General features: G+C 52.8%; 6 protein-coding genes across 6 annotated transcripts; 3 read left to right on the top strand and 3 right to left on the bottom strand.

Moving 5' to 3' along the window:
• Positions 1-3487: 3487 nt before the first annotated feature.
• SODALDRAFT_282761 (hypothetical protein) lies at positions 3488-4534 on the top strand (the record flags this gene model as incomplete). The annotated part of the gene is made up of 1 exon (XM_028608359.1): positions 3488-4534. The coding sequence occupies one exon, from the start codon at positions 3488-3490 to the stop codon at positions 4532-4534; it is 1047 nt and encodes a 348-aa protein (XP_028463507.1).
• Positions 4535-4638: 104 nt separating this feature from the next.
• Positions 4639-6440, bottom strand: SODALDRAFT_362529 (hypothetical protein; the record flags this gene model as incomplete). The annotated part of the gene is made up of 10 exons (XM_028614471.1): positions 4639-4690; positions 4735-4840; positions 4937-5033; positions 5155-5227; positions 5313-5351; positions 5416-5601; positions 5798-5867; positions 5980-6116; positions 6229-6328; positions 6395-6440. 10 exons carry the CDS (start codon positions 6438-6440, stop codon positions 4639-4641), a joined length of 906 nt encoding a protein of 301 aa, XP_028463508.1.
• Positions 6441-7252: 812 nt separating this feature from the next.
• On the bottom strand, positions 7253-7824 carry SODALDRAFT_49230 (hypothetical protein). The gene has a single exon (XM_028615413.1). It carries the CDS (start codon positions 7709-7711, stop codon positions 7391-7393), a length of 321 nt encoding a protein of 106 aa, XP_028463509.1. The 5' UTR covers positions 7712-7824; the 3' UTR covers positions 7253-7390.
• Positions 7825-10096: 2272 nt separating this feature from the next.
• SODALDRAFT_247565 (hypothetical protein) lies at positions 10097-12240 on the top strand (the record flags this gene model as incomplete). The annotated part of the gene is made up of 4 exons (XM_028607401.1): positions 10097-10252; positions 10351-10554; positions 10635-10719; positions 10820-12240. Coding segments are annotated over 4 exons (1866 nt in total), but the record flags the coding sequence as incomplete, so codon positions are not given.
• Positions 12241-13207: 967 nt separating this feature from the next.
• SODALDRAFT_49263 (hypothetical protein) lies at positions 13208-15362 on the bottom strand. The gene has a single exon (XM_028615414.1). The coding sequence runs from the start codon at positions 15231-15233 to the stop codon at positions 13542-13544; it is 1692 nt and encodes a 563-aa protein (XP_028463511.1). The 5' UTR covers positions 15234-15362; the 3' UTR covers positions 13208-13541.
• A 6290-nt stretch (positions 15363-21652) lies between these two features.
• Positions 21653-22435, top strand: SODALDRAFT_283251 (6-phosphogluconolactonase; the record flags this gene model as incomplete). Its single annotated transcript, XM_028608392.1, has 1 exon — positions 21653-22435. The coding sequence occupies one exon, from the start codon at positions 21653-21655 to the stop codon at positions 22433-22435; it is 783 nt and encodes a 260-aa protein (XP_028463512.1).
• Positions 22436-23455: the final 1020 nt, after the last annotated feature.

The raw sequence follows: 23455 nt of genomic DNA on the forward strand, positions 1-23455 counted from the left end.
GATCGGAGTCCGATAGCCCTGATAAGCACACAAACTACCTATCTACCTATTAAGTAGCACAAATAGAATAGCTTGTGCAGATAGGAAGATAGGCCGCAACGCGGGGGGGCGGACGCCTAGGCCATGTTGTGATCGACGCACAGAACTCTTCGTGCGCTGGGAGCCGCCTATTGGAATTTCCTGCCACGGATTCCAGTTGTCGTTACTCTTCTTTGAACAAGTAGCAAAACGAGGTCCGAGACATCCATACCAGGTCCATCTTTACTTGGACGGCCTTCATTCATCGGTTGGCCAAAACTGCGACCAGCAGATATACCAAATTGGCGAGTAATGGTTCCGCCGCCCCTCGAAGCCTTACATGTTGCAGTAGGCCAATGTGGGATGGTATCAATACCTACTGGGACGATGGGTCCGGCACAAAGGGGGGGTGTCCGACTCGGGTCTGTCTAGGTACGGTGTACACTGTGCCTGTTGGCAGGCCGCGATCTTTGTCTCGAAGATGAGACCAATAAGGGGTGTCTCCTGGTCCAACATGATGGTTGCAAGAACCGTCGTGGTTTCTTTTGACTTGAATAAGAGACGGATGAGTTTCTATGGACAGAGTGGTGCCCTCCGTCCCAGACTAGACACCAATGTAGGTACGGTAGATCCCGGATTGGAGGGGCGAAGTAGGAGGGTCACGAGAATCGAATAGTGCGAGAGACACCTACCTATATGGGGTTAGGATACCGTAGGAGAGGTAGTATGTGTGGTACGCGTGGCACGCCTGATGTCTTTTGTTGGTGTTCTGGTTGTGGTGGTGATGAACGTCCGAAGTATTCTGTACATTGGCTTTTTAGTGTCAGCGGGAGACTGGGACTTGGACGGATAAAACCGGCGATGGACGGAGGCACTTAATGGGGGGCATGCATAGCCTCATAGACCGATACACAAATGACACGAATGACACGAATGTGAAAGGAAGGGAATGGAAGATTCTCCTTTGTTATAAATTTCAACATCAGCCCTTGTGATAATCATCCTGTGCACCAATGCCCTAGCTGCCCTAATCTAATACTTTATTATGCCCGTGTCATTGGCTTCTCTTTGTGTCCATAGAATCAAATTGGAATCAAATTGGAAAGCAAATTGTTGCTATACGGAGACTCCGGACATGATATACTAAGGATCTACGTCCATCCAAGACATCCTACTTGTAAAATCCGTAAGCGTGGTCTCGGGACACGATGGAGGATTCAGGAGGACGGATGCGTCGGGTATCCATCCATGTTCGCGTATGGAGTAATTACACAGTATGGACAACGGATTCAGCAGCTTTACTCAGCGTGGTCGCTGGGAATTATTTGATTGGCCGGTTACCTGGCCCGGAGATTCTAATGGCATACCTGAAGCAGCCACAGATAGCACCAGCCACAGGAATGAACGATTTCGGCCGGTAGTTTTTGATCCATGTCACTGATAGGCTTAGCGTAGGTATAAGAGGCTGCACGACATTAACAGGCCTGGGCCTGGGGTACAAAGCCAATATTGAAGTTGCTAGCTGATGATGAGATAATGACGCTTGGTTGCTTCACTATTGTCTCCCCCGATTTCTTCCTCCCTTTTGTTTCGAAATAAAATCAGCCGACGGAAAGGTTGAGAACCTCTGCACCTTCGTATAGCAGAATGGGTCATGTATGCATAGTCCGTACTGAAAATACGATAACTTCCAACGGATTTCAGCATGTCATGCCTTTCTAAGCGGAAATCCTTCAAGGTGTCATTTTGCCCTAACCCTAGGCTAACGGCGGGTGCAGATCCTGACCGGCGGGTGCAGATCCTGACCGGCGGGTGCAGATCCTGACTATCATCCTAGGAACAGGGAAGATTTTCATGATAATTATAAGTGATGGTCCCACGATGGCATCTCTCAGGGGGGCTTTAGCAAAGGTGGATCGTATGGGGTCATGAAGCTAAGTAACCAACTGTCTTGTGGCTACGACTAGATGGGAGCTGTCCCCATCACCACGTCAACTTAGAAGGCCAACCTCGGCTGAAGACAACTACATACAACGTACGTTATATGATCACTTTTTGTACACCATGGGAAAGGCGCCTCTGTTTCCAAGATAAAGAAGACAGTTCATCAATCCGCCCCGGTCCCCTGTTGTCCCTTTATCTTCGTATGTTGCGCATATAAGACAGTGAGTAATTCAGGAACCATTCTAGGAGTAGGCCGGACGAGCAAAAGAAAGACAAAAGGTCACCGAGTTAGTTGAGTCAAAACATGTCGGCTACCTGAATGGTCGCGTCCCAGGGGGGTCAGGTTCTATCAGAACGTGGGTGGGAAACAATGAATGAAAGGTAGAAGTAAAAAGGAAAGCTACAGAACTTTGGGTGCATGCGCACATCCCATTGGGTGTAATAAGCTCATCTCAATCTCATCAGCTACCACCAATACCATAGGCAATTAGTGAAATTAATAGCTGGGAAGCTAATTACACACGTAGGTCCGTTCGTCGGGGAAGGTAGGCTTCGTAATTTCATACCCAGTCACGGCCCATCGTGGTTGCAATTTGGATCTTTGTTCGCCAATGTCTGGAACTTAAAAGACTAAAACATTTGACCTAGCCCTAAGCCACACCCAAGTTGTTGTCGTCAATGGAAGTAGCTGAGAACCTGCAAAAACATTTAAAAAGAGCATCAACACATACGCCGGAGAAGTTCACTTCAAGTATACAGTATGCTGATCTTCAGAAATACTGGAGTGACTTCTTATCCCATCGTTCAGGTCCGACTGTAAAAGTGACGTACTCCTGTACTCCGATGGCCCACTCCTGGCTTGGAGCCCCCTGTCCGCACCTATCAGTCGTGGGGATAAGTATTCTGTACCTAGTACATACCCGTCCGTACCTTGGTGACCGGTGACTGTATTGTTGTCGCGTCCATTATTAGCTCTGGCTAATCCTCCCCCAGTCTCCTCGTCCTCCCCTTTCCTCCCTTCTTTCCTCTCCCCAAACAACCATCAGGAAAACAGAAAACAACACGCAATCTCATCGAGATTATCTTGTCACAGTCAAGGCCATCGCCTCAGCTCTGCCAGCTTGTCCATCGTCACTATTCATTGGTGATTTTACTTTGCTTTGCCCTGTCAGCGCAAAGCAGTCCCATCATATCGCAGCTTCAGATTGACTTGTAAGTACAGAGAGTATTATTACCTTATTTATTGTACTTATCTTTTCTCCCTCCCCCCGTGTATGACTCAAATCATCAACAAACCACCGCCACCCGCGATTGCGATCACTGGCATTTATTTGGCTTCTGTCACCTACATTCCCAAATCGGCATTGAAGTCAGCGATGTTGGCGTGGTCATTCTACACCATATTTGCCCTATCGCACACTCCCAGCACACTTCATCCCTGCCGCAGAATCGCGCCTCTAACAGTCTCATCTTTCCCTTCGCAGGCTCATCTCGAAGCTCGTTCCAACGCAACCCAACCGACAGTATGGCAACCATGGCAGCAGCTGCTCGCGATACCCCCCAGGCCTCCTTGAGCCGAGACAACTTAGCTGTTGTAGCGGCTCGGAGCGTCCCTGTGACTGTGACCCGACCTCAGGCACTCCCAACGCCTCCCAACTCCATCTCCCCAGCCTTACCACCTCATGGTCTCAAGGCGCAACTGCAGAAGGCCAGACTGGATCCCATAGATTCGGATCTGGATCTGCACGAGCCTCACGACGATGATCACGCTGGCCGCTCGCCCTCGTTTGAAGCTGTCGGCGCCATCACACCCCAACTCCTGGCGAAGCACCACTTGCCCGATGTCTTGCTCAACCACGGCCCTCTTGCCATACGCCACATCATGGGCTACCTGACTACCTCGGTTCCAGGCTTCGCTGGCATCCCCCCGACCAAAGCCCGTAGACTTGTCGTTGGCGCTCTTGAAGGTCGCGGCGGCGAGGGAGGTGGACTACACGGCGATGTCGAGTTTGAAAAAGTCGGCTGGGGTCGCTGGGACGCGCGCCGTCGTGGTCAGGCATCGCGCCATGTGGCCACCTTCCCTCCAACACACCTGGACAATGTCTCGGGTATTCCCATCGGCAAGAGTGGTGGGCTCCGGGCCGTCGACAGATCTCGACTACACCCGCCCTCATCAGATGCCGGAAACTCCATCGGCTTTTCGCACGACGACCGCGACGACATGATGATGGAGCACGAAGCGGACAAGATGTCTCTTGACGGCTCCGCTTCTGCCTCATGCTCTGAGGCCCCCGACGATGATATCAATATGAATGACGATCCCGAGGATGTGACTGACGACGAGGATTGGGCAGCCGTGGGCGCCGCCGCGCTTCGTCGCGAATCATATGCTGCTCAGTCGTGTCGCAGTTACCTCAATTCTGTATATACGCATGGAGGACTGCGATCGGTCTCGACCGGCATGGCACGGTCACCGCAGCCATGCAACATAGACTTCTCAGCCCTGGGAGCTACGTCTGACGCACAGGAGCGTGAGGCGATTGAAGCTCTCCTTCGCCTGGGCTCTGTATAATACCTCTTTTTGATTTTTTGCATTAGCATGGCGTTCTTTGGTTGGTATGGGATGTGGCGGGTTTGGAAACATTGGGCTATCCCAGAGAACATGGGTTATCTCTTCTATTGGCTAGGTATTGGGAACGGGCTAGATGGTCGGCTGGACCAAGGGATGCTGTGTCATGATTGCTGTGATCGGGCCGGCGTGCCCTTGATCACAGTTTCAACATGCTCATGACGCGGAACGTTCTTATCAGCTGGCGGCGTCTGGAATAGTGCGGTGACGGCGACGAGCATTCTTTTTTCCATTGTCGTCCTTCGTCCTCTCAGGGATTTGGTTCGGCATCGCTACTCTACTACGATGGCGGCTCTTCAGCTGCATTTCGAACCACTACGACTTTCGTCTCTGCTATCACGCAACCTGGGGAAGGGGTTTTTTTTTCTTCCGACGACGAGGATACGGTGTGCTCTCCGTTCCTGACCTCGGCAATATCTGCTATACCGGCGATTTGACACCACTATCGCATGGGCAGACGTTGGAGATGATAGGCGTCTCAGATACCATTGAGCTGAGAACCCTTTTACCCTTGCTTTCGTTGGTTTTGAAGCGCCCGAAAGTCATCAATAGGTTGATGCAACATCGCGGCAAGCAGCTACAAAGGGGACAGTAACGAGCTGGCCGTTACGATCTCCCCTCAACCCCATTTCACTCCTTGGAAACATGATTACGACTCATTTTGACGTATACTTTTTTATTGCACATAACCCATTCAACTTCTATTTTTCTTTGGCATCACCCCACTTCAACATTACATGTGGAGGCATTTGGGGACGGACTATACTGTGTCTGTCCCTGCATACGCATCGGGTTTAGATCGGGGTCTTTATCTTGAGCTTCACCTCCAGCGGAGTTCGTCCCGTTGGATAACAGGCATGAAGTGCTTGTTCGCGTGGGAAAGACAAGATGGCGGCTGTATTGGATGGGAGGGAACACTGCCGCCAGCTAAGAAGGAGGAGCTGGAGAGGGTCAGGAATATGGCTAGGAGAGGTGAATTTGGACATTGATATGTCTCATAACGAGGCTCGCTGGTGGTGTTGAAGCTTTCTTACTTACACCAGCTAGAACTAGAAAACAAGACAGAGTCAAGGGGGCGAGAAGATGGAGAAGGGCGGAAAGTCCTCCCTCTGGAAGGAAAGGCAACCAAAAACAAAGACTCTTACGCTATGGTCTTTATGGAGGGCGGTCTTGGGTCATTATGCCTACGTCTTCGTCATAGCTTACAGAATGGAACCTGACATTGTTCGTCTCCCAAACTTGATGGAACCCGGGCTCTCGTGCCATTTCCACCGTCCTTTAACGAATGCCCTGTGTACCTAACCTCGACTCGAGTTGAACGATGAGTGCCGACCTGCTATCCTGCAGAAATCAATGGCAGTTCCTCAGCGTAGCGTCACTCTACGAACGCTGGATGATAGAGCGATGAAGAGGTCCATACATGCTTAGCCCATTCGCCCGCAATCTCGCAATCATGATGCTAGAGAGGTCGGGAGACATGAAGCTTTCGCAACGCACGAAGCTGGCCATATTCAAGCCAATGGAACTGGGAAGGGTTGGCCATATTTCTTCCACAGAGTTGTACCGAATCACGAGGAGAGGAAACACTCTTTGCCTCGGCCATCCAGGAAGGCTGGTCCTTAACGTCTCTCCTCTACTGGCAGTGGTGCGGCTTGGAACTATCACTGGAGCTTTTGATATTAAGCATCAGCCCAGACCTGGCCCGGGCCTGACGTGAGCCCAGATCAGCCACAAAGACTCTTGCCAAGTTGGACAGCCTCTACCCCCGGCAGATGACGCCTTATGGACGACGAAGGAATAGACAAGAGGCGGGGGAAATGAGGGTAGGCGTGCTTGGCTCTTTGGCCATGGCGACTTGGCGGATCGACTAGTCGTTTAGGGTGCGGGCTAATCTGCAGTAATCTTGTCCCGCGATGAGAGGAGCGACGGGATCTCAGGGCATCTTGGTGATCAGGCGGCCGGGGGCCCTCGAGTCCTTGAAAATGGGGTTCGAATGAGTGGCGATGCCCAACGCTTGTCGAGCGAGGGTCTTGGCAGCCAGGAACCCGCCTGAGCCTGTCGATAATGACTGGGTAGTCGCAGCACTGCCAGGCTTCAGAAACGTGTCCAAGGACCGTAGTATGGGGTTTCACGGGACGCGAAGCTTATTAGGCACTCCCCTTTCTTGTCGGTCTTCATGAACGGCGTAACCATGAAGCCGCGGACAAAATAACTACGCCCACGCCGTTGCCGTCTTTGCTCGGAGGTGCCCTAAAGTAAAGGACGCTGTTGACATTGGCTTCCCTCCCCAAAAAATGTGCATGCAAGAAACCAGAAACTGATCTGGTTTAGAGGGAGAGGCTTGGTATTATGGGTAGCCATCGACTGAAGAGTCCATCTTCATCTATCCATCTTCCTGCACTCTCCCCTTTGCCCTTTGCTTTTTCGAACATGTGTTACTTGCGGGGAGAATGCCTACCGCCTCTCGAGATGTCCTTCGGTTGGACAAACTCTTGGTTGATGTTAAAGACCAAAGATGTGTGAGGCCAACGTCTCTTGAAGATCAAAAGATCAGAGTTGTCGTACTTCGAAGAGGGGCTGTTAAGAGCCCCGCACGAAAACTGAGGGATGGGGGGGTGATGACACTGTTGACCGGTTCGAGAGCCCGTAAGGAATAAGCCGCCGATCAACGGATCATAGGGACACGTGAAAAGATCAGGTGGGGCTTAAGATGGAGCGCGAGAAATGACGAAGGGCTTAGAGTGTCTTGGTGGTGTCTTGGATTCTCTTGGTATGTCTTGGCAGGACTTGGCAGCGTGTCTAGTGTGGTAATTTAACTGGGCGACCAGCCAGTCGAACAAGCGAATCGAAGGCGAAGAGATCGTGTGCCCCAGGGTTGGTAACATTGACACCAGGAAGCCCTTGGTTGATAAGGGCCCAGAACGGCATATGGATGAATCTGCTTTCTGGGCATAAGCTGTGGCTTGTGCAGGAAGGTGACTCGGCAAAGCGAGATAGTTGAAGGGTGCTGGTGCAGCTTTTGACAGACTGCCACAAAGATAATGTCAAGGAAGAATGCGCAACCAAGCGTGGCCTCGCGGGGGATATCTTGAAGAGGGCGCCGTTGTGGTTCCAGGACATTCATGACATCAGCGATGCCCAGCAGGACGGCTGAGGTGACGGCTTACAGCTAATCTGGTGTGTGTGTATGTAGCTACGTTTAATGGTGACGAGCTGATGTTTACAGGGGGAGCAGACTCGTGGACAGAAAAGGTATGTTGTTTTGTTTTAAATTAAGCATCGCATTGGTTTTCCGAGCGATATATAGCGTCTTGTTAGGATCAACTTGGACGATCCAACGCCAAGGATTGATGGCGGCTGGATGGGATGGATGCAGAGGTAGGTACCTTATGTATTGTGTTGCCGTACGAAGTATATTACTTTGACGAGAAGTTCCTGGAACAATTTGGAAGATAGGTTGAAAGAAAGTCACAACTGGGGATTTTGATTTTCTTCCTTCCTCAACCCATCTGCACGCGAATACTTACATCGTAGCTTATAATTAGGTAGGCACTTGCCTTTTGTGCGAAGTTGGCAGAAGTCAGTGACCTCGCAAGGCAATGTGCTCTGTCGGGCCTGCAGATGCGTTTCCTGCCCCCTGCCTAACCCTCCAGATATGTGACAGTGTGATTGGTCGGCAGTTCGTTCAGTGGAGTAAATGATTGCGTGGCCCGGGTGGGCGGGCTTGCAGGTCACAGGCTTGGCGGGCGGAGAGGGAAAGTCTCGGCCGCAGCGGAAAGCTTAACGTTTCTTAACGTTTTATTTCTGGCTGGGCTTCCGTTGCAACTCTCCTCTCCTGTCCTGTCCTGTCACCCCGAGAGAGGAAACGGCGGCTTGCTCCTCGTCGGAAGTTGAAATGTCTTATTCACTTCGATGGCAGTCCCTTCTTCAACGTCCCGATTTAAGACTCGCACTACTGAAAATGCGAATATGCACCACACGTAGCCCGGACTTGGTAGGTAACACAAATATGTACTCCGACAGATCAATTTCAGGTAGATGGTAACAGAGTAAAGAGTTCCATCGGTATTATACGTCAGGGACCTTATTTAGTCGTATGGAGGTCTCCTCCCGAGTCATGTTTGTAAGGTAATTACAGGGCGTACCCGAATCCCGTCGGATTCGAGCCAGGGTGAAATCAGCCTTCTCGTCTTCATACCGTACAAGTCCATATATCCAGAGTGCAGTGAATGTATGGATACCTAGCGAGGAATGAATCCGGGCCAAAGCTGTTGTACCCATACTCATAGTCAAGATAACCCTTAATAGCTGCCGTCATCGCATCGTGTATGAATGTCATTATCTAGGATAATAACCCGCTTGGCATGTCACCAGAACTGGGATTGCACGGAATGCTATCCAGTTTGCTACCCAAAGAGAGAGGGAGAGAGAGAGGCTTGGAGAGAATGAGGGGCAAGTTGAAAGTACGTACAAAGTCGGAGGGATGGAGGGAACAAGGCGGGAAGTGGCAGCATGTACCGTTCTGGGTACGGATACAGATAACTAAGGTGCCTAGGTACCTACATACACGAATCAAATCCCTCCCCTTAAGGGCCAGTTAAGAGACACAGCCAAACCCTCACAGGATTACCAAGGCACGCCGAGTCTTGGCAAGTACTTGGCAAATTATTGGCGCCATGAGCCATCTCTAGTCTCTTTGTTAAGGTGGGAACCAGACCTTGAGCACTCTCATTACACTATTGCTAGGTACTGCTAACCGAAAAGAACCCGACCAAGAGCCACTTCGCCACCCCGGGCCAATGAAATGAAGGGGCCCCATAGTAGACCGCGACTGCCAAGATATGCCAAGATATGCCAAGAGCTCTTGTAAGTCGCTCTCCGATCAGTCTCTTGGAATAAAGAGACGGGCTGTCGCCTGAACCAACCCCCCTCCCCTTCGCATCTGTTCGTATCCTTTCAGTACCCCCAATTCATCTTTTTAGACTCTTCTCAGCTTTTCGAGGATATCGGAGGTAAAGAAGATATTCATCCTGTCAAGTCCGGCCTCTCCTTTGGACTTCCGCCTGGGGTTCGAGTTAATCCTCTTTCATCCACCTTTTGCGCTTACACTCCTAGCCAATTGCTAGCCAATTGCCGAATTTCTCCCCTCTTTCTCCGCCACCTGACGCCCAGTCGCCTGCCAGGAGCAAAAAAAAAAGAAAAGAAAAGAAAAGAAAAAAAAAAGGGGCGGCCGCCACCTCTCCTCGCGCCAAGAATTTTGTCACTCCAAGTGTCTGCAAGGCGGAAAACTACTTCTCAGCCACCAGCTGACAACGGGCCACTGTCAACGCCCTCAACCAATCACTACCAGCTGTTGTCACCTTACCTCTCTGAAACGCTCACTTTTACGCATCTCATAATCCTATCCATCAACTCACTCACCTCACTTCCCTCTTCATCATGTCCGCCAGACCCGAGGAACAATCTTCGGGAAGTGCGTCGTCAAACTCCAACACTCCGGCCCCTTCGTCGGGCGCCGGCAGCAACACTTCCCAGTCTACTGCTCCAGCCACCGCGACGTCTTCTTCAACGGCTGCCAGTGCTGCTACCACTCAGGACGACAACCTCATTTGCAAGTGGAATCAGTGCAATCTCAAGTTTGTCACGCCTGAGGCGCTCTACGTATGAACCCCAGACCCCTTCGGGCCCCTCCTCTTCTTCTTGGCTTCTTTTTGCGTTGTACTCAATGGCGAGCTGACTTCTTCCCGCCTCACCTTCAGGAGCACCTATGCGAGCGTCATGTAGGCCGCAAGAGCACCAACAACCTGAACCTCACTTGCCAGTGGAACTCGTGCCGTACGACCACTGTTAAGAGAGATCACATCACCTCCCACATCCGCGTGCATGTGCCTCTGAAGCCGCATAAGTGTGAATTCTGCGGCAAGTCCTTCAAGCGGCCCCAAGATCTGAAGAAGCATGTCAAGGTAAGACGAGAAGAAAGACTTTGTCACTTCGTCTTCATATCAGTGTGCTAATATGCTCCTTTTTTTTCTACCGCCCTCAGACTCATGCCGACGACTCTGTCCTTGTCCGGTCACCCCAGGACCAAGGGGGCATGAATGGGGCCTACCGCGCTCAGCCCGGCAAAGGTATGTATTAAGTCCAATTTGCGCTTCCCTTCCTGTGTGGGTGTGGCTGGCGCCATCTCCTCCTCCTCACAAACAAACCAGGGGCTAATTTGCCTCGCAGCTGCTCCTAGCTACTATGATCATAATGGCCATATTCGGACTAACGCGGCCGCCTTCCCCCATCAGGCCCCTGGGCATGCTAGCTATTATGGCGGGGGAGCCCCAGCTCCGTCTCCGTCTATGGGTCTCTACTATGCTCCTCCCCGTGGCCCGGACTACCTCGGCCATCATCATCACCACGCTGCCGCCGGCTTCGACTCGCGTAAGCGGGCCTATGACATGGTTGATGATTTCTTTGCGACTGCCAAGCGCCGCCAGGTAGACCCGGCCTCGTATGCCTCTGTCGGCCGCTCGCTACTCCCTCTCCATGGCGCCCTCGCTCTCCAGACTCCCGCCCATATGCCCTCTGCCGAGTATATGGCCCACCATCAGCATGCCGTCCATGCTGCCGCCCATGCTGTGGCCCATGATGGCAGCCACCATGGCGGCGGCCCGGCCGGCCCAGGACCCCTGGCGCAGCAGTACTACCTGCCGCCTATGCCCAACGCCCGGACCAAGAACGACCTGATCCAGATCGACCAAATTCTGGAACAGATGCAGAGCACCGTCTACGAGAATGCGAATCAGGCGACCAGCGGTGTCCACATCCACGGCCAGAACACTTTCGAGTTCCGACACAGCCCATCTCCTCCTATGGCCAACGGCCATCGTGGAAGCAGCGGCGCCATGTCCATGGCTCCGGAGAATTATCAAGCCGCCGTCTCGGCGGCCCACATGGCCTCTCCTCTCACCGCCATCTCCTCCAACGGAACTCCTGCCGTGACACCCCCCTCCAGCAATCTCTCCTACACCTCGGGCCAGTCGCCTAGCCCCTCCTCCTCTGGCATGTCTCCTCAGTCGCGCCACAGCACCACTGCCGCCGCCAACTCCTCGGTCATGTATCCCAACCTGCCGGCCGTCAGCTCGGTCTTCCCGGGCCAATCGACCACCTCGACCCTCGGAACCAACTTTGACAGCAACGAGCGCCGCAACTACGGCGGCGGCATGCTCCAGCGTGCCAACCCCGCCCCTCGTCCAGCCGAGGCACCCACCTCCGCCCCCGGGCCCGTCAAGCCCGAACCTCCCCGGGCGGCCTCCTCCATCAGTTCCCCGTCTTCCGAGTCGGAGACGAGCGAGAGCGCCCGAGAGCGCGAGGAGAAGTACGATCAGTGGCTCGAGAACATGCGGACCATCGAGGCGTTGCGCGAGTACATCCGCGACCGCATCGCCCGCAGCGATTTTATCGACGACACTCACCGGGCTCATCACGCCTCGCACGGATCCCATGGCCCTGCTCATGGCACGCTCCCCTCGCATTCCGCCCACGCTTCCCAGGAACGCGACAACCGGCATCGCTCCCCCGAGGCCATGGAAGTTGACTCGAAGAGGCCCGGCCCTAGCCCGGCGGCGCCCTTGTATCCCGTCCTGCGGATGCCGAACTAGAAGCATGTGGCGTTTTTTTTTTCCCCCGACCCGCGCTGTGGCGCGGATGGAGGGTGAAAGGGCGGGTGGGGCTGTATGATATTCCGAGTCACGAAGGAATCGGGGGAGGAAAATCGGCCAAGAAACGGGGTGGCCGTGGAAAATCTTTTAAACACAAACGACATGACGCGCCGCCGCAATTCGTTCTCGCAGAGTTTTGGTTCCGCCAGACGGACGCAAATCATACCCGCAACACATGCTGCACCTGATTTTTCTTTCTTTTTTTATCTATTTATACTCTCAATTCTTTGTTGCTATGGGCATGCAGATCTCTTGCGTACTTGCGAGATGTGCGGGACCCTACGAGCCTCCTCGATTGTTTCCTTGGAGGCTGATACCTTGTTGGGCATTCTCTTTCCTTGCGTTCTGCGTCTCTGTCTTATTTGTTTATGGAAGGGCGGGCTCTTCGGTACGTGGCTATGAACTGGGAATCGAGGGGTTGGATGACGAGAAATAAAAAATACGGGCAAGTCATATCGATCTTGCAGGTATCGATCGAGTTGCCTGAATGCAGCCGCGGCGTTCGCTCCCTTGGCGGACATGGGGCTGGAAAAGGAGCGGAGGGTTATATATATGTCTTGATGCACAGACATGAAATCATGTCGTTCTCAACTCTTCACATGCATTCGTACCTACCCTTCTGCTCTGTAAGCTCATTCTTTCTCCCCATATGATATTATGATGTCTTTGCCCGTCCATGACAATGGTTTCGAGTATCTCTGCTCCGTATCTCTTGTGGTGTCTGGCATGCATCATACACAATATCCCACCCAGGCATAACATAGGTAAGTATGTCCTCTCCTCGCCACGCATGGAAAGCTGTTTTGGCGGATTTGGAACTCGGTGTCACGGTCAGTCACGTCCTTGTCGCAAGAATCTATATTTCTTGCGCATACTTCAGGGAAACGGAAGCGGACTGGTCTGGGTAACATTATATATGCAGGTTATATTCAAGGGGTCTGTCTCGACGTATATAAAATGAGACGAGGCGGGGCTAGATGTTCAGGGTGAAAGAGAAAAGGGGAAGGGGTCAGTAAATAAAAGGGAAGAAAGTAACCAAGAACAGACGAAACCCACATCTCTTGCAACATGTCGAATCCAACTCTTCTGGAAATGGTTGACGTTCAGCGGTAGGAAGTCATTTTGGAACGCCGGGCTTTAAACGCTTTCCCTCCAGACGGCCAGAAAGAAAGGGCAAGGGGTATCGGGTTATCGATGGGGCATCACTCTAAGGGGTTCGCTTCCGTGATATGAGAATCAGATCAGTCGTGTCCGGTGCCGTTGAGCGCTGCTTCCCTGCGACATCTGTCACACATGCACCACCCTCCCAGGCTACCACTCGCCCATTCGCGCCGCTGCTGCACGGGGAGCGTCACGTCGCAATAGTGATTCAAGATTTCCTCGCCAGCTCGAATACCCCCGGGTTTACCTCCCACAACCCTCTCCTTCCGCGCCCACAAAACCATCCTCCCGCCCCAGTCCCAGGTGACATTCGGATCGCAGTCGTGGTTGGCGAGACACCAACAAGGGTGGACGGCAGCGACGTCCGGCCGTCCGTCCCGGGGACTTTTGCGCGCCGATGCGGTACCGCGGAACTTGCTGTACACGGTATTGAACACCCAAATGTCGTGTTCGGGCAGGGTCCGATAGATGTCGACGTCCATCTTCTCCAGAATATGAAGCGGTGCCTCGATGTTGTATTTGAGGGAGAACGGGAGCGTCCATTCGGGCGGAGGGCCGGCCTGGGGCGAGAGATCAAGGTCATTGGACGTCGAAGGGACAAAGTCGCCCCAGATGTACTTGATCTGCTTCGCCTCCAGGGGGTGGATCTCCTGGTGATTTGATAGAGCCAGGACCCGGCCCAGTAGAAGCAGATACAGGGCCTCGTCCGCTTCCCGACCATCCGAATCCTTCGCGATGGCGTCGATGTCCTTCTCGCAAACCGCTGGGTGATAAAGCTCCTGGGCCTGGTCGTGACAGTATTGACTGCAGAAGACTGTATCGTCGCACTCGGCACAGCTAACAGCTTCCGACTCGCTGCCGAGCGGAGGAAGCTCCGAGCTGCATGCGTCGCAGACGGGTTCCTTGAGTCGGTTGTTGGCCGTCAACAAGGAGTACTCTCGAAGGACGGGCTCGCCAGGCGCAATGTCTTGCGCAGCGAACAATCCCAGCTGACGGCACGTCGGTATGATGTCATAACCGTCGGTCTCGCTTTCCCCGTCCAGTAGCACGGGGAGCTCAGACACCTGAACGGCGCACTTGGGAGCAAAGTCCCGAAGCTCGTTGTTGAGAAACGCGAGAGATTCGGGGGCGAAACGGTCGGGCTCGTGGTCATTCCAAGGGTAGATCTCGCGTCGCACAAGGCCCCGGTCCGGCAGATCGCCGACACTGAAGTCCTGCTTGTTCAAGCGCCGACGCGCAACTTCGTGAATATAACCCCGCGTCTCGACCAATTCCTTGTTATTCGGGGCGAGCGTGAGGCCGCGTTCGCAGAATTCGTAGGCACTCTTCAGGCAACCGCAGAGGAGGAGGTTGAGAGACAGAATTTGAAAGGCCCGTACTGAGGCCAGCTTGGCAATCTGCGAGGGTCGATCACCCGGGTGCTGAACGGCTAGGGGTTCGGAGAGGTCCAGCAAAAGGCCATGGTCGAGTACGGGGGGCACGGGTTTTAGCTCGCGGGCTTCGAGACTGGCGCGGGCTTCCTCATGGTATTCGAACCCTTCGGTTAGAACCTCGTCGCTGAGGAGCAGGGCCTTGTAGGCATCGCCGGCGGCGAGATCCGGGTAGGCGAGGTTCGAATGGACGACGGCTCGCTCAAGGTATAGGATCAGGTCATAGGGCAGGTCGACGAGGGCATCGGTAAGCTCCTGGCGACGGCGTAACAACTCGAAGCTCGCAGCAGGCTCATAGGACGAATCGGAGGAGATGCTAGACTTAGACTGGGTGTCGTCCATGCTTATGGACCCAAGACTCGTTGTTCCGGGAAGAGAAGGAGGGCCACCTCAAGGCGCTAGCCAAATCAGTAAAAACGAAGCAGACGAGGAGGCGGGACACGCAAGGGGAACCGCATGCGGAGCGTAAAATATAAGTACCTCAAAATGTGACGATTTGTCAGTACTTCGTACTGACGGGGACAATACCAAGGCTTGGCCGGGGAGACTGGCACGCATGAAAGGTTGAAGTCAACAATCTTTGGATGTCATTGGCGGCGCACTGATGTCACTGAAGCCGTATCCAGACCCCGGCATGCATGTACGACGACAGAAATGTGTTCAAGGGTGGCGCCCAGCAAAGGGAAAGCGTGTTCCGTGAATAGTATAGTATAGGCCTGCCCTGATTGCCCTGAATCGGTGTTGTACCCGGAACTTTGGAGAGCGAACCGAGCAAACGGCAGGGCTCATATGTACCGTGAGCGGCAGATCAACCCAAGGAGATACTGGACTGAAAGAAAGTCGAAGAAGGAAAGGGTACACTCTAGTGTCTTCTTGGCTCTTATAGCACCACCTGACCTGACACGAGGAGAAGGCGGTGGTAGTACTCCTCTTGCACCCCCTCGGACTGCCGTAGGGGAAAAGGGAGGGTGAAGAAATCGCCAAGGGATAAATAATATCGCCAGCTACGACGTGGCCCTTGGGGGGGGAGGGAGAGGGGGGGAAAGGATGGCGCTGGCGCTGGTGCTGGTCCCTCACCGTCGGATGCAGGACAACGGTGGATCCAACGGTGCAAAACGCGTTGTTACGGGCAGGACGATGAATCGGGAGGGACTTGCTAATTTATTCGGACTGTGATTCAAAGCAGGTCACCACCACATGTGGGTGTCCCACGAGAAAAGACAGTTTCGGCAGGTGGGGGAGAGGACCCTGAAAAAAAAAAAAAAAGAGATTTCCACTAGTCTCGGCTACAAAAAAGGGAAGTACCTAAAACAGTGGGTACCGTAGGAAGTATATAATGTTGCACTTCGTCTATTGTATATAGTCTTAAGGTATACGAGGGATCATAATTTCAGCGGGTACCTAGACCTCTGCGTACCCATGTTGGTACGGAGTACAGTGTCGCAATTGGGTGAGCAACGGAAACGGTTGAAAGTCGACGATGAGGCGGGGTCCCTACAAGTGGAGAGAACAGGAAGTACCATACACCTGAGTCGTCCGCGTGCTTCGTACAGCATGCAGGACGAATATGCCACAGATTCAAACGACTTCAATACCCCATCGTCCCATGTTTTTACGTCCCCTACGGAGTATCCGTGCATATAGGTAGGTAGGTAGGCAGTCTTTAGATTTAAGGTATCCTACGACAGTACATACAAAGTGAAGACACAGACAGATACAAGAAGTGCCGTATGTGCCTGCTGTCGAACGTGGATCACCGGACCTTCTTGGTTCTGCCGCTTCGGTTTCCCTCTGAGCCCTGTTGCATAGGTAGCATGTCAGGGTCCCGCCCCGTTCAAAGATGCATCTCTTCAGGGTCTTGAGGGTCATGCGACACATCATCACTTCACCCCCTTCACAACCACCATGCCGCCGCTCCTATCGCCGTCGTCGAATATTCTGCTACTTCTGACCATGATCAAATATTGTTGTCCGCTCCCTTTCCTACCCTGCTCAAATCTCATGGGCCGGCCCCCCTTTTTTTCTTGTTAAAAAAGCCGGATAGCATAAGAGCGTGGCTAGGGGCCGCGATCTGGATGCACGAGGGGAAGTACCACGCACGTACACACGGTACAGTTGAAACCTGGCGGGAATGGACCCCGATTGATGTACAATGATGTCATATTTCCCGTGATCCCAAGGCGAACAAGGTCTGGATCCTGGCAGACCGTTGGTCTGAACCACGAAACTCTCTGCTTACACAGGACCAGACCCTGTATCCGACCTGAACTAGACTTGGACCAAGGCTCGCCCTGCATTTCATCTAAGAATTTCCCAGCTACCTTTCGGTCAAAACCCTCCGGAGGTCTGCCATCCAACGGATTAGTGATGATATCATCCCTCAATACGGTAACTCATGCCTGGCTGTTTGCTTGGGTCGATTGAAGTGTAGAGCCGTGACCTTACACTGTACAATGCACCATCCAGTCCATGTGTCGAGCGGTTTGCCTCTCGTCAAAGCCTTCAATGAAACGCAAATAACTGACATCCCTGGAACACGAGCCTCAAGGGCCCCTCTTTTTGCCAAGCCGCGACAGGCGCTTGGTGTTAAAACAACGCGCTCGTACGATTATGAGGTTGTTGATTGATAGAAGAGAGCTCCGTAAATAGTTACAGCGGTGGAAATACTATAAGCCCTAGTGGCTAGCCCTGTGCGGGTTATGCAACCCGCCTATCAGTGTGCTTGGTACATGTGTCAACGTAAACGTGAATGTAAACCGGCCTTCGCCTGGCTCATTCTCGTTTCTATTACGAAAAAGGTCACCATCTAACAGTTTGCGGCCTTTTGTTTGGGGGGCCTACGAAGTATTATTCATACCTCTCATAGGGCTATAAAATAAAGGTCTGAACGTTTGAAAGAAATGTCTCAATGCATCCTCCCAGAAATACAATATCCTCGGAGCCGGTAATATGCGAATGTACTTCGGACGGGGCTCCGGAAACCCTCATTTGACGGCTCTCGCATTGGCGGAAATGAAAGGAAGGAGACGAAAAGCAGTGGGATCAATAAATACAAATAACTGCACGACAGGGCGCCCAGGCGACAAGATCTGCAACGTTAGTGTGGACTGTGGACTGATCCGTGTTGATTCTCTCCGGGCCGCAACGACACACATTGGCCAATTCATAGGTAGAGTCGAAGGGTCGTCTCCGTACTGGGAACCATGGGCCAGTTTTGTGCCAACCTATTTACACTCTCGGATGGAGTCGGGGAGACTGGTCGAACTAACCCATATGAGTATCAATCAGCTGACGCCTCTTCGTTGTACAGTACGTCACCGCGCAGAAGAATCGAAGCATTTGTTTGGTTGTTCTGGATGCTTCGAAGGTTCTACAAAAGTGTCAAGACACTCAATGGAATATCACGTGACCAGTCCAGGGCTGAGAAGTCCCCGAAATTCTAAACAACTTCACTCACAGGAGGAGCACCTTCGTACTGAATAGTCTACTAAACTTACAGTGGTCCACAAAAGACGCGGTAAAATGTAACCAACGCGTCCAGCGCGTTCTACACGTACAGACAACCACTCTACCTTTTCCAATCAGGCAAAACAATGTCAGATCAACCACCAAAATCGACTAAACGACAACACTCGCCTCATAAGAGGACTAGAATTGTGGCTCTCCATGAGGCGGGACTGTCCTATCGGGAAATTGCGCGTCGAGAAGGGATATCCCCGGGGACAGTGGGTGGCATCTGCAAGCGATATCGCAACCAGACATCTGCCAAATCACTTCCACGCTCGGGGCGGCCACGGATTCTTAGTGAACGCGATACAAGACACCTCCTTCGACTTATCAAAGAGGACCCTTCCATATCATACGAAGAACTACGGAGAAAGGCCAACCTCGAGTGCTCCACGGAGACAATCAAGCGCGAGCTTGCCCGACAGGGTATTCAACACATCCGCGTGCCTCAGCGCCCGAAATTAACGCCAGAGCCCGCCGAGAAGGCTGGGGGAGCTGAGAACACTGAAAGCGCTGAGAGCAGCGAAAACGCCGAGAACGCTAAAGAACAGCCCTGACTATCAGTACTTGTTCTTGGCTTGGGCGTCGCTACTTCCAGCTCTGACCATAGAGCTGAGTTCTGGCCAGCCATTTAGGGGTTGCAAGGGAACGTCACGTCGTACCACACCAACCCCGATCCTAGAGAGGAACATTCACAGGATATCATACCCTGAACAGGACAGCCGAGTCTCCCGGATGATGGCTCTCGGCGCGTAGACAGACATGCTGATTAACGCGGATCCCACGTGCGTTCGGTCCGCAAGTCTCGTCGCTGTTCAACGGACCCAGGTTCTTCTATTTCCCTTATGGAGATATCGATAAGTCAACACCGTCAATGCAACTGGATCAGCATGTGTTGACGTAACTTGTCGATAGCAGCGGGCTAGACCACCCGAGTAGCCAATATAACTATAATTAGATTAACGAACGTTGGATGTCGCATGTTTTATTTTTTCAAGTCGCCCTTCAACGGGTTCCCACACGAACCCTCCCTGGGGTAGGATGAGTGAACCTTTTTTCAGCTAGAAAAGCAAGCAGCAAACCAATGCCCTTGAGCTCGTGTGAGGTCGATTCGTTGTCGATTATTTCGGGAATAAGCGGAGTACTTCGCGGGAGATACCGTCCACAGTTGACATCACTCATTGCCGGTTTGGCATTGGAGAAGTATTCGGGGTAAGGCTGCTGTACGTTATATGCACTCATCGTCTCTCACACAGCATGCGCGAGTTGTGACAACCTGTTTAGCTTCTTGGAGGAGCAGACTGGCAGGAAACGAACGTCCACGGTACAGTTCTTGGTCCTCGGATATATGCGACTTAACTACAGGGACTGGAGGCAGTCGTGGCATATTAGGAGTCCTTCACCGTACCGCATACTCCAGGAGTTCCCAAAAGATGTGGCCAAACCTCATGCGTGAAGTATGTCTGGAATAGGCTCGAGGGTCTACAGGACGCCCAGGTAGTTCTATCAACCCCTTTTTAGAGCCACCGGGATGCGACCTACGCAAGCTTCCATCAAATGGGACATAGATGAAAAGTCTGACAAAGTGAGGCCGAGTTCGAGGGCCACATCCTGGCTGCTGCTACTACGATTCGGCCTATGATATCCGCACACGAGACAGGTCGTACGTGGAATGGACGAAGTTATAGAGACGGGGTGTAAGATGTGCAGCCGGCCTGATGGACCCGCCGGCTGCATTTCTTTGTGCCTACGCCCCATGAGCGTCTTATTAGATGTAGAAGTGTACCCTTTTGGTACTCAACTGAGACCTCGACGCCTGTACGAGCCGACCTTCATCGGGGGGGTGGGTTCTGGTTGGTTGGGAGGGGTCGAGGGGGCTATAGCAAGCTTGATACCTGTAGAGAAAGGTTCGGCCCAGAAGGTGCCTACCTCACCTAGGTACCTAAGGTACCCAGGGAGGGATATTCATGGACTTGTATCGTCCCCGAGACCGTTACCCTTGGGATGCAGGTACGCACATACATTCTAGGCCCCTTCTCTCCAGCTGCTGTCTACCTACCTGGTGGGATGGCTGTCGGGCTGGCGACACAACCTCAGGTAGCATGGTAGAGGACAAGAGTCCGAGGTGTCATGTTACGCACTAGCAACCTCGACATAATAGCTCTCTCGTGATGTAGACCAGAACTCCTTAATGGAGGAATTCTGAAGGCATGCGAGGAACCTCATTCCATCGCACCCGTGCCACGCCCCGCTGCAAAGTCTGACCTTGTTCCACGGGTACGTGTTGTGTTGTTGGTCTAGCTTACGGTGAGAGACTAAATTTGCTTATTTTTATACTAGACTGCTCTGAAGTCAGCTTAAAAAAAAAAAAAAGAAAAAAAGAAGAGAAGCTTCCGTTTCTGCGGGCATGGGCCGGAAGTTCTCTAGTGTGGGTTGCATCATGTCGCGATTAGGTGCAGTCCACTATATAACTACCAAAAAGTACCTATACTACAAGGGAATTCTCTTTTAGTGTAGCGGTCACTTTTGGATCTTCACACATCAACGTGTTCGAAGCATTTTGAGTACTATCTAAGGTAGGTACGAGCCAATGAAACTGGACGTCAGAGGTTCGACAAGCACGACACTGCGCATGTAGCAGCATGGTCTATCTCTGTACAACAAAAACAGACCATACCGATGAATACGGGTAGAGGAAGAACAGCATGGCAACGACGAGTCAACAACGTTGGTATCCGTCCCTCGTAATACCAGAGCCCACCAAGTAATATGTATGATGGGATATAAATAAGGAATTATGTTCCTCTTGAGAACATCCCTTGCATACGTCAATGACCAGTGGCCCAGGTTGGCCTCAGGAACACACCGAGGTGTGATAACGTCAAAGCAACCATCTGAGCTGAGTACCTTAGATAAGACAAGTACTTGGAGAGTACTTCCAAGTCCAAGGAAGCATCGGCATAGGATGCGTCTTCGGAAGTGCTGTGTAGGTATCATAAGATTGCAGCGTCGCAGCTCATTATTATACCGTCCCAGCGACCCCTCCAACCCCGCGCAGACTTGGCATGTGCGTTTTCTCTTCCCCCACCCCGCTCTCCACCCTACCTTGAGAGCTTTCATTCGGGTAGCATCCAAGACAATTAATTCATCCCGCCATTTAACCAGTGATAACCAAGGCAATCTCTCTCTCTCTCTCTCTCTCTTTTTTTTTGTCCCTCCACGTCTATCTCACCACCTCCCTCCCCTCAGTCACCATGGGCAAGCAACCAAACCTCTACGCATTCGCCGACACGGCCGCCCTCGTCGCGTCGCTGCGCACCTACGTAATCAACGCCCAAAATGCAGGCATAGCACGACACGATTCCTTCAAGGTCGCTGTCTCCGGCGGTTCTCTTCCCAAGGTACTGGCGCAGGCCCTTCTGGCCCCTTCGCGCGGACCTGACGACGTCCTCCGTTTCGACCAGTGGGAGATCTTCTTCGCCGACGAACGCGCCGTGCCCCTCGACCACGCCGACTCCAACTACGGACTCCTCAAGGCCGAGCTGCTCGACAAGATCCCCGCCGACCTGGGCACCCCGCGCGTCCACCCCATCGACACCGCCCACCTCAATGACACGCAGGAGCTTGCCGACCAGTACGAACAAATCCTCGTCACCAGCTTCGCCAGCCGCGACAGCGTCCGCCTGCCCATCTTTGACCTTCTCCTCCTCGGCTGCGGACCTGACGGCCACACCTGCTCCCTATTCCCCGGGCACGAGCTGCTTCGCGAGACTAGCGCCTGGGTCGCTCCCATCGAAGACTCCCCGAAGCCGCCTCCCAAGCGCATCACGCTCACCCTGCCCGTTGTCACCCACGCTGTCAAGGTCGCGTTTGTCGCGACCGGGGCCGGCAAGAAGGACGTCATGAAACAGATCTTCGACGAGAGCAATGGTCTGCCTTGCGCTCTGGTCAACGAGGGTGCCGGCGACCGATGCAGTTGGTTTGTCGATAACCCGGCTGTTGAGGGTGTCGCCTTTCCCCGCAGAAGCTTTCTGTGATCGAGGGGAGACACGGGTCTAGCAAATACTTCGGACCTCAGGGCTAAGAGAACCGCGGCCTGGGGAGAGGGATTTTTTTCTTCTGCCCTGCTTCCCGTCCTCTCATGGCCTGTAGGGACGTTTTGGGTTCCCCGGATGGCTGATGGGGGGTATTCGGGCAGGCCAATTTCTGAGGATCTAACCCTACCATCACCTGCCAAGTCGCCCTGTATCTCCTCCGTCTTCCTCAGCAGGGAGGGATGAAGGGGCACATCAAAGAAAAAGTTCATGCTGCTTGACCCCACTGGAACGTTCACCCACTACGCCCCTGCTTCTTCTTTCCTCCCCCTCCCCCCCGGGTGACCGTCACTTAGATTTCGGTATCTTATAGTCACTCTTCCAGACTTGCGGGAGGCCTTCAATGGCTATGGAGGCGGCTGAAAATTCGCCGAGGGCCCTGTCTACTTGCTGTTTCCAAGACTGGTTCCTTTCCCCATCATAGATAGGTGCAAGCCTTCCCGACAAATCCCGTCACTAGATAGCGGTTGTCTGGGAATGGAGATATCAAAAAAAGTTATATCCTCAAGCCAAACATTCAATGGAATTTCGCTGGTCAAGTGAAGCCATGTGGCTGCTTAGTTAGAGATGCCTCAGGGGATAATGTCGTTCTTTTCGTTCTTTTAGGACGGTATGTGAACCTGTTCTTTCAGAGTATATCATGTTTATACGGATCATACAGATTTTAAAACCTGAGATCGACCTTGACCTCGATCCATGGTTCAGCTGCAGAGGTGTAATAGTTACCAACATATTTTCGGACACAAACATCGGGAAATCACAACGGTGGAAAGTGAAAATGTGATTTGCCTCTGAAGCTTTTCGCATTGGAGCAACTCGAGCGCGCCGGAAGGGAATGCGAGTCGGTCCGGGTCTGGGGGTAATGCGGTCTCGGAGCCGACATGTTTAGCTGGTGTGTGTGTATGATCGTGGGAATGATAGACAAAGGGAAGAAGGATCAGATTCTTTGCGCGGCAATTCTAA

This window comes from Sodiomyces alkalinus, assembly GCF_003711515.1.
Source record: "Sodiomyces alkalinus F11 unplaced genomic scaffold SODALscaffold_10, whole genome shotgun sequence".
Taxonomy (NCBI): Eukaryota; Fungi; Ascomycota; class Sordariomycetes; order Glomerellales; family Plectosphaerellaceae; genus Sodiomyces; species Sodiomyces alkalinus.